This window comes from Cuculus canorus, chromosome 1 (genome assembly GCF_017976375.1).
Source record: "Cuculus canorus isolate bCucCan1 chromosome 1, bCucCan1.pri, whole genome shotgun sequence".
NCBI classification, from domain to species: Eukaryota; Metazoa; Chordata; class Aves; order Cuculiformes; family Cuculidae; genus Cuculus; species Cuculus canorus.
The window spans coordinates 203,738,397-203,748,522 of record NC_071401.1 but is presented as its reverse complement, the minus strand read 5'-3'; the positions used below and the strand labels follow the sequence as shown (position 1 = coordinate 203,748,522).

Here is a 10,126-nt window from a genome sequence, read left to right as displayed (position 1 = left end):
GCCGGAAGTGGCGGCCGCGCGCCGGAAGGCCCTCCGATAAGCTGGCGGAAGTATCCTTCCAGCGCGCCGGAAGCACCTCCCATTCCCTGGCAGAAGTGTCCGCGCGCCGGAAGCAGTTCTCGCCTCCTGGCGGGGCGGGAGCTCTGACCTTCAGCGGGGCTGCGGGGAGGCGTCGCCATGTTGGCCCGAGGAGCAGTCGCCGTCGCGCTTTACCAGCCGCAATGGTAACGTCTGGGGAGATCGCAGGATAGGAGACGTCCTGTAGGGATGGCAGGGGTGCGTCCCGGTTGGGCGGGGAAGAGAGCGGTGGTGCCGCTTTGTGGCTGAGCAGCGGCCGCTGCACGGCCAGGCCCTGCCCTGAAGCGCTGTGGGCTCTGGTGTGGCTGCGGGAGCGCGGGGCTGAGGGGAAGAGGCTGCCAGGGGCTCTGTTCTGTCAGGCACGGGTGAGGGGGTGGAAAGCGAGAGCGAGAAGGCAAGGCAAGGGCAGGGCGGTCAGGCAGGGGTGAATGGCAGGGGCAAAGAGAATCGTAGACTCACAGAATGCCAGGTTGGAAGGGACCTCAAGGTGGTACAAGACGTAGTTACTATTATAAAAAGTGGAGTGATTTTGGTATAAGCTAAAGTAGAGTTCATAGAATCATATAATAGTTTGGGTTGGAATCTTAAAGACCTTTGGTTTGGACCTTAAAGATCATCTAGTTCCAGCTCCCTGTCGTGGGCAGGGACATTCCACTAGATCAGGGTGCCCAAGGCCCCATCCAACTTTAGCCACCTCCAGGGAGTTAGCTTCGTCTAAGCAGTTGTGTTTATTGAAAGGTAAACAGAATGTGCTTTTGCTAGCGTGTTTTCTTTCTCTGATAGCTTGTTTTCTCTCAAACAGTGTTTTTGCAGACACTGTTCATTCTTCAGAAATGATAATGTCTTGTGTTAAGTATGATCTTTGCTGAACAGGTGTGTCTTCTGTAGTCACCTCTGTTTGGAATGTCTTCTTATCTCAAATGTAAGGTCAAGCAGAGAGCTGTAGCCAGCTCCTAGTTAGCAAGAGTTTTGACTGTTGTGAAGTTCATAATAACATTAAAATTAGTCTTCGGAAAGTGATAGACTATGCATACTTATGTAATTAGGAAATCTATTCTGTAATCAGCTTTTGTCTCGCTGCATATAATTGATGGACATCATTCCCGTGTGTTGCCCAGGCCTGGTAAAGGATGCTTGCTTTCTAAAATTCCAAAACGAGTAGAGAAGATCTTATAGCAACTTTCCAGTACCTGAAAGGGGCCTACAAGAAAGCTGGGGAGGGACTTTTCACAAAGGCTTGTAGTGATAGGATGAGGGGGAGTGGCTTTAAATTGAAAGGGGGAAAATTTAGTCTGGACATCAGGAAGAAATTCTTCACAATGAGGGTTATGAGGCACTGGCACAGGTTGCCCAGGGAAGCTGTGGATGCACCCTCCCTGGAGGTGTTCAAGGCCAAGGTGGATGGTGGCTTGAGCAGCATGATCTAGTGGGAGGTGTCCATGCCCATGGTAGTGTGGTTGAAACTGGATGATTTTTAGGATCTCTTCCACCCCAAGCCATTCTATCATTCATTCCAAAACTCTATGACGTGGGAAAAGCCATGTATGTGATCTGTCTGGACTTCTGTAAAGCCTTTGACACGGTCCCCCACAACATTCTTCTCTCTAAATTGGAGAGATATGGATTTGATGGGTGGACTGTTCAGTGCATAAGGAATACGTTGGACGGTCGTGTTCAGAGAGTAGTGAACAGTGGTTCAATGTCCAGATGGAAATCCGTGACAAATGATGTCCCTCAGGGGCCCATACTGGGACCAGTGCTGTTTAATATCTTTATCAATGACATGGACAGCAAGATCAAGTGCACCCTCAGCAAGTTTGCAGGTGATACCAAGCTGGATGGTGCAATTGCCACATCAGAAGGATGGGTTGTCGTCCAGAGAGTCTTGGACAAGCTGGAGAAGTTGGGACTCCTGAGAACCTCATGAGGTTCAACAAGGCCAACTGCAAGGTCATACACCTGGATCGGGGCAGTCCACAGTTTCAGTACAGGATGGTTGGACGACGTGATTGAGAGCAGCCCTGCGGAGTAGGACTTAAGGGTGCTTATTGATGAGAGGCTTGACATGAACTGGCAATGTGTGCTCGCAGTGCAGAAGGCAAATTGTATCCTGGGCTGCATCAAAAGAAGTCTGATCAGGTCAAGGGAGGTGATTCTCCCCCTCTACCCTGCTCTGGTGAGACCCCATCTGGAGTATTGTGTCCAGTTCTGGAAACCCCAGCATAAAAAGGATATGGAACTGTGGGAGTGGGTCCAGAGGAGGACCACAAAGATGATGACAGGGCGGAGAGAGATAGGGCTTAGCCTGGAGAAGGGAAGGCTTTTCTTCTGGAATCCAATCACAATCCCCTCAGGAGCAGCTTATACCCATTACCCCTTGTCTTTTCAGTGTGACTCCTCATAAATAGGGAGTCTCCATCCTCTTGGTAGACACTGTTTATGTACTGGTAGATGGTAATAAGGTCTCCCCTAAGCCTAAGAGGACAGCTTTGGAGGTGACAGGCTGTGCAGGAGGCTCTGCCCTTCTCAAGGTATGGTGTAGGCACTTGCCTTCTGCAATTTGTTCTGAAATTTGTGTGACACTGGCTTTACATTGTGCCATTATCCAAGGCAGTGGATAAATAGATTAAATGATGGAGGACGTGAGGGAAAGGGTGGAGGACATGCATGCAGGGCATGGTTTAGAGTGGATTGTCCCTACCACAGATGCTTTTTCAAAACAGCAATTCTTAAATTTCCATTTCTCTGGAAGGGAGCTGCCCTGAACAGGTATTGGTTTGCAGGAGAACTAGTGAACTGTCCTAATTTCTCCTGCATTCATTTCCAGGGGCCAAGTCAGGAATATGGCGACTCTAAAAGACAGTAAGTGCTGCTTTCATTTGCTTTTGAGAGAGTGAAGGTGTTGCAGGGAAGCCATGTGTTAAAATGTAATTTTGGTTAGCCTCTGTTGGATAAACAGATGTGATAAACCATCATGTTGATACATCGGCCACGAGCACTTCTTATATTAAGCATGTCCTTCAGAAAAGGCATTGCTTAAACTGGTTTTGATGGTAATTCAGATGTCGTTCCAGCAAACATACATGGTTTTACTCAAACACAGTTAAAAAATGACTTTATGTGCTAGGCCAGATATATTGTTCACCTTTCAGAATGAATTTATTTTGTCATGTTTATTTCCCTATGCATTTATCCAACATTGGAGGAAAAACTTTGACTGAATGGTTTTGCTTTGATAAGCAAAAGCCATTCCTGATAGGTTCTTATTCAGGGATGTTGTCTTGAAATTGCACTTGTCTATAGGACACCTGTTTTTTTATTTTTTGCATCAGTATTTTTATTAATCTCATTTCACCACAATCTAAACATCTCACCACAATCTTTATGGCATGGGGTCTTTTATTTTACCTCCCCTTGTCATCTAGGAAAAGATTATACTCAAATATACCTGAAACACACCTCAAATTTGTGAAACACATGGAAATGGGAGGAAAGAGTAGTAGGTAGATCTTATGTTGGGCTAACTTTTAGATAAATGTTATGTCTGGGAGAAAAAACATACCTGTTGTAAAGGTTTATTTGGGTCAGATTGCTACTGCTTTCTTACTGTGAGTACTAAGGACATATGTTTTATGAGGTTTATTTGTACATTGTTTGTTTTCTTTGAGGAGCTTGCTAAGACATTTTGAGATGGTGGTTGCTAGCATTTCACTGCTTTTTTTTGATGTCATTATGTCTGGTACAGTCCATGACCTTCAACCATTACCCTTGTAGTTACCAGGCGCTTGAAGTCCATCAAGAACATCCAGAAAATTACCAAGTCCATGAAGATGGTTTCTGCAGCGAAATATGCAAGAGCTGAGAGGGAGCTGAAGCCTGCAAGGGTCTATGGAACAGGAGCACTGGGTGAGGCAAGACTCGTGTGATGTGGGGACAGAAAAGGAAGGCTTTCATGATGGTGATAAAGTACTTAGGCTTTTTTAACCTTTTGATAGGTTTTTTTCCCAAAAGAAGCTGCATCTCTGGGCCACTCCAAGTATTCCTTATCAGTACTTTTTGGAAAGTGATTTTTCAGAGTTCTAATGTGAAATTCATTATGACTTCTGATTACTTTTTGAACTTTGTGTGGTTGTTTTTGTTACTCATAAAAGCCCCATAACTCAGAATTTTTGCCCTGCTTCTGTCTGTCAGTGGAATTGTATCCAAACTATGTAGCATCTACAGTTGCTGCCTAACCTCCTTGCGGACCTTTGGGCTGCACATGCACCTGTGACACTGAACTTGCACATTGAACTTAATGAAGTCATGACTAGGGTAGATTTATGTTAGCTATTAGGAAGAAATGTTTTTCTGTGAGGGTGGCGTGGCACTGGAACAGGTTGCTCAGAGAAGTTGTGGATGCTCTATACCTGGAGGTGTTCATGGCCGGGTCGGATGATGCTTTTTGAGCAAGCTGATATAGTGGGAGGTGTCCCTGCCTGTGGCAGGTGGGGGTTGGAACTGGGTGATCTTTAAGGTCACTTCCAACCCAAATCATTCTGTGATTCTGGGACACTTATTGTTTGATATCTGATGCAGAGATATGGCTGGCTTTTGATGGTTTCTTTGTCCCCTGTGGTCAGATGACATGCAAACTTGAAAGTGAGTGAGATAAAATTAATCTGTCTGTGATTTGGAAGCCCTTGAGAAACTATTTTGGCTTGAATAAGTCAGGTGTTTTCATATGACCTATTTGCTTTCTGGCACCCTTTTCTGGTACTTACCCTTTTCTTTTTTTAGCTCTCTATGAGAAGGCAGAAATAAAGGCACCTGAGGACAAGAAGAAGCACCTCCTTATCGGTGTGTCTTCTGACCGAGGTCTTTGTGGTGCTATCCACACATCTATTGCTAAAACCTTGAAGAATGAGATTACCAACCTCACAAATGCAGGGAAGGAAGTTATGGTGGTTGGAGTAGGTGACAAGATCAGAGGCCTCCTTCAGAGGTAAATAGGAGAAAAGTTTGGTTTGGTGGCTTTGTTTGGTTTCTGTGGTAGAAACTTCAGGACGGCTCAGAAAGCTGTGTAGTGTTCACAGGCCATGGCATTTAATGGAACTGTGCTAAATTCAAGTTCCTGTGAAACAAAAAATCTGCAGTTATGCTAAAAGTGGTGGTTGATCGTCTGGATGTTCATGAAACTGCTGCAGAGCTCCACTATATTTAAGAAATAAAAATCTGAAAGCTAGCAACACAAGTGCTGTTACACATGTCTTTATTATTGAAGCTATCATAATAATTTAACTGAAAAAATAAGCAAAATTTCTCTCAGAGTCTTAATTCAGAATCATAAGTCAGCCTTGCTTGTCACATCGTTGTATGTTGGAGCGTCCTCTTGGTTCTAACACAGATTCGCTATTACTGCAGGACACATGGCAATTACTTCCTGCTGACATTCAAAGAAGTGGGACGGAGACCTCCGAGCTTTGGAGATGCTTCTATTATTGCCTCAGAGCTGTTAAACTCTGGGTATGAATTTGATGAAGGATCTGTCATCTACAATCGATTCAGGTAAGATTGAGATGAAACTGCACTGGAAAAATAGAGGGTAGAAGGCTTCAAACAGCACGTTGGCCTGATGAGGTTATATGAAAACTGATTATGATGAACTGTCACATTTACTTTATTTCTTGAGAAGTGAGTGTGTTTTATTGTGTGTAAAGAGCCGTTGGGTGTTTTTTAATAGCTGTGATTGGAATTCTCTTTTTACCTCTACAGTGAGTGCTGTTGTATTTAGTCAGTACCTTATTATATCCACGTGGTATCTGAGATCTCTTCATTGGGATTACAGGAAAACTTTGTGTATTTGGAAGGCCAGAAGTTGTCTGTTCTAATTTGATTTTAAACCCTCTTCAATTTGAGGGGAGACCTTCTCGTTCCCTACAACTACCTGAAAGGAGGTTGTAGCGAGGCAAGTTTTGGTCTCTTCTGCCAAGCAACAAGTGATGTGATAAGACAGGAGGAAATGTTCTCAAGTTGTGGCAGGGGAGGTTCAGTTTCGATATTAGGAAAAAAATCTTTACTGAAAGAGTGGTGAAGCATTGGAAGAGGCTGCCTAGGGAAGTGATGGAAGTGGAAGTCACCTTCCCTGGAGGTGTTAAAAACACATGTAGGCATGCACTCTGGGACATGGTTTAGTAGGCACAGTGGTGTTGGGCTGGCAGTTGGACTGGATAACCTTAGAGGTCTTTTCCAACCTTAATAATTCTACGATTCTAACGTTGTTACACTATTTTTATGCAGGTCTGTCATTTCCTACAAGACCGATGAAAAACCGATCTTCTCCCTTGAAACAGTTGCTGGTGCTGGTAAGTAGTGAAGTAGAAACCATTGGTTGAGTGGAGTAATATATCACAGAAGTAATCTGAACACAAGAATATGGTATTAAAACATCTTATTATGTTTTAATATGTCAGTCCAAGGTGCTGTGGGGCAAGGACGTTAGGAAGAAAAGTTGTTCTAATTTTGTTTAGATATTCTTAAGTAAGAACTAAGTATATGCAAAACTCTGCAAGTTCTGGTGGTACAGCACTGACCAGCTTGGGCGCCGAGTAATTTTGCATTACTCGTAAGGATTCTGCAGCAATGCATGGAAAGACTAAACATAATACAGCAATTATATATTTGGCCTTGGTCAGAATCTGACTTCCCTAGTGTCAAATTGAATTAAAACAGACAAAAAATACTTAATCTCTCAGCTATTTAAAATTTTGTTATGAAAGTACGCCTAGGACATAGAGAAAATCCCTCTTCAGTGCCTTAAGTAGAGAAATAGGCTCGCCTAGTAATCTTTCACATGGCATTGTATTGTTTTGCTAGAAGTGATACGTCTTGTATTTCTCTTAAGTCCACTTTTTCGTATTTTACAGAAAGCCTGAGTATCTATGATGATGTTGATGCTGATGTGCTAAGAAACTACCAGGAATTTACACTGGCAAATATTCTGTACTACTCACTGAAGGAGTCCACCACGAGCGAGCAGAGCGCTAGGATGACCGCTATGGACAATGCTAGCAAAAATGCTTGTAAGTCTACACTGGACTTCAGCAGCTTAGCATGAAAGTACTGACTTCCCTTTGCATAATTCTGTTCCCAAAGTTATGAAGAATGAGCTAATTTCTCTCTTAATTCCATTTTAATTTTGTTTTGTTGAGCCATTTCTTCCAGGATTCTTTTCTGGACCTGCAAACCTTATTTAGTCGCTGATAAAGAGGGATTGCAATCATGTATATGAGAAACAAGACTGAGTAACTGAAAGTGAAATCACAGATACTTCAATAAGAATACGAAATACTAAACTAATCTTGTAATAGGCAAATATTCCTCAAGCTCTTCTCGTGTGTCAGGTCTGAGGATTTCCAGAGTTTTTATAAACTTGTACCTACTTGTGAGCCCAGTGTAATTAGTACTGGGCCAATTTAAAAGCGGGGAAACTGAAACAGTGGTTAAATACTTCACCAGCTGTCATGCAGCAAGTTGAGAATAGACAAGTATTCCCTGGAAGGTGTCCAAACTGAGCACAGTGTGAAGTATGCGATTGGTATTAGTGGGATAATGAGCTCATCATTGTTATGTGGCATGGTGACAAGACTTCAGTCCTCAGAAGACAGTGTTGCATAAAAGATACTGATGACTGAGTGAGGCCGATGTGCAGTTGGGCCACCTGGAGCTGTAGGTGTGGCTCTGCTGACCGCCTTGTCTTGAAAGAAAGAGGTGATACCTTCTGTGTTTAAAAAATGAAAAAAAAAAATATTTCAAAGCAATCTGTCTCCCTTTGCCAGAACAACAGGAACTCAAAGGAAATACCAGTGTAGTTAATTGAGAATGAAAACTAATTTAAAAGCAAATAATGCATGCTTGTGTTTTAACACAAGCTACGTCATACCATGGTATTTACTGGTCTGTCAACTGTTCGTCAGGTGTTTTAACTCAGATGCCTCAAGCCAAATTATTGAATGTCAGGATTGTCTCTGAGAAGTTATCTGTAGGGGAAAACCACAAAAACTGCAGTCAGCCCCTTGATCATTTGTGTGGATTTACAAGACTATTTGACATTCTGTTCACACAGCTTCTTTTGATCTGTATTTGAATACTTATTATATGTTTAAATTCCCATCTTAATTTTTTCTAGCTGAAATGATTGACAAATTGACCTTGACATTCAATCGTACTCGTCAAGCCGTCATTACCAAGGAGCTTATTGAGATCATCTCCGGTGCTGCTGCTCTGTGAGTACCTGAACAAATATGGAATAGGAGTTGTTGCGAGGTTGTGTAATGCTTCTGTGTCCTGCCTCTGTCAGGTTAACAAGGAAGGTTAGGGCACATAGGTCCTAAAACCAAAGGGAAGGCAGTCCGTGGCATGACGCCCAGGTTTTTAAGCTTGCGCAGTTCTACTAACAAGTGTGAAGTTTGGCAGTCTTTTGTGGCTAGATGAAGTTAAAAAGCTGGTAAAATAGATCTTTAGCCTCAACGCGCATTGTGAACGGGCGGTGGGTATTTTTCTTCCTTTTTGGCTTTTGAGTGGATTTCCCCACTCCTCCTTTCTACCTGGACTCTTCCTACTTTGTCTGCTCAAAGAGCTCAGTAGTGTTGGATGGGGGAGAGCAACTCCAGTGACTGAACTGCTTTTGTTTGATCAGCCTGTATTGATGTTCAGGAGCTGAGAGTTTGGGGGTGGGGTAGGAAGGAGAGCTTCTAGTCTGTTGATACCAATTGTATGAAGTTCAGTGTTTTGCTTATTTCCCTGCAAAAGCAGTTTTGTGAAGGTGTGCAGAGCAGGTTACAAATGTGTGGGCTTAGACCACAGTTTGTAACCACATGCAGTTAATGTATTTTGCATCTAACAACTGAGAATCTGTGCTCTACTTGGATACAAATACATGCGTCAGTATCCTGTGTGTTTACAAATGCCTGGAATACCAATGGTATAGCAGTTATGTGCTGTATTGTGCTCCTCACAATACATTTGTGGTCAAAAATACATGCATTGTTTTGCCTGAATTTGCATGAGTTGCTTCCTAACCTGCTTGTTCTGTTTTTTCTCATAATACCATAACCAGGGATTAATCGGAAAAAGCGGTTCAGCCAATCCAAGAGGTAAAGTTATATAATAGAAACTAGATTGTGTTTTAAAATTAATTGACTGAGTCTTAAAGTCAAATGAGGGAGTCGGAACTCTGTTGTGGGTCGGACAAACTGCTCTTCCAAAAGAGATGGGGTACAGCCCATTGCTCGTTTGAAACTGTCTGAAAAAAAAGGTCTTCAGTGTCAATAATTTTAAGCACAATACGTCCAGGATAGCACACAGCCACATTGGCCTTTGTTCTGTGTTACTGGATTCATTTGCGGTTACTATTTTAATTTTTTTATAGTGCCCTGACCTTATGCAATGACTTTAAAAGAGCTGCATGTAAGACATCGTACCTAAGGAGGTTTCTGTAGCAAAATAAGCATATTCATAATTTAAAACTTGAAGGAAAAAGACTTGATAAAGAAGTGGGGGGAAGAGGAATATTAATTTATTTTTTTATTTAAAACTTTTTTCTTCCGATTTGAATAATACTGCTCATTAAAAGGGTTTTAATTTGCTTTGATTTTCTTTACAGGTGAAGAAGAGCTCTTCTGAGCATATGGTTTAACCTGCCTGTGTCTGTGTTAACAAGACTGCTCTGTTATTTTGTGAAGAAGTGGTAAAGCCACAGAAATCTGTAAATTCTTACAATAAACCACCTACATGAAACAACTGCTCTTGGTTGTCTGTGGAGCAAATGCTCTTGGTGACTAAATACCTGGGTTTGACTTGTGTATGCTTTGCAACATCATCTTTTTAAAAGCCATGCTCTACATTTGTAATGTATCTGGAATGCAAAAACATACAAGCAGGCGTTTCTTTTGAGGAGTGGAAGAGATTGCCTGTCTTCACCTTGTGTTTGGAAGCGGATGGTTTCATATATATGTTATATTGTGTGCTGAAGGAGACTGGTGTAACTTTTCTGCATCGTGCAGTCATA

At 42.5% G+C, this 10,126-nt stretch overlaps 1 protein-coding gene across 3 annotated transcripts; it reads left to right on the top strand.

Annotated features, from left to right (window-relative positions):
- The first annotated feature begins 100 nt into the window (after window positions 1–100).
- On the top strand, window positions 101–9,858 carry ATP5F1C (ATP synthase F1 subunit gamma). Of its 3 annotated transcripts, XM_054056018.1 has the most exons (10): window positions 101–224; window positions 2,906–2,940; window positions 3,853–3,984; window positions 4,858–5,062; window positions 5,482–5,625; window positions 6,358–6,422; window positions 6,984–7,139; window positions 8,246–8,342; window positions 9,176–9,212; window positions 9,722–9,858. In XM_054056018.1, the coding sequence occupies exons 1-9, from the start codon at window positions 178–180 to the stop codon at window positions 9,180–9,182; spliced, it is 888 nt and encodes a 295-aa protein (XP_053911993.1). In that variant the 5' UTR covers window positions 101–177; the 3' UTR covers window positions 9,183–9,212; window positions 9,722–9,858. The 3 variants fall into 3 exon arrangements, with proteins under 3 accessions (XP_053911993.1, XP_009567243.2, XP_053911994.1); XM_009568948.2 differs by lacking the exon at window positions 9,176–9,212; XM_054056019.1 differs by lacking the exons at window positions 9,176–9,212; window positions 9,722–9,858 and having other exon boundaries at window positions 8,246–8,346.
- Window positions 9,859–10,126: the final 268 nt, after the last annotated feature.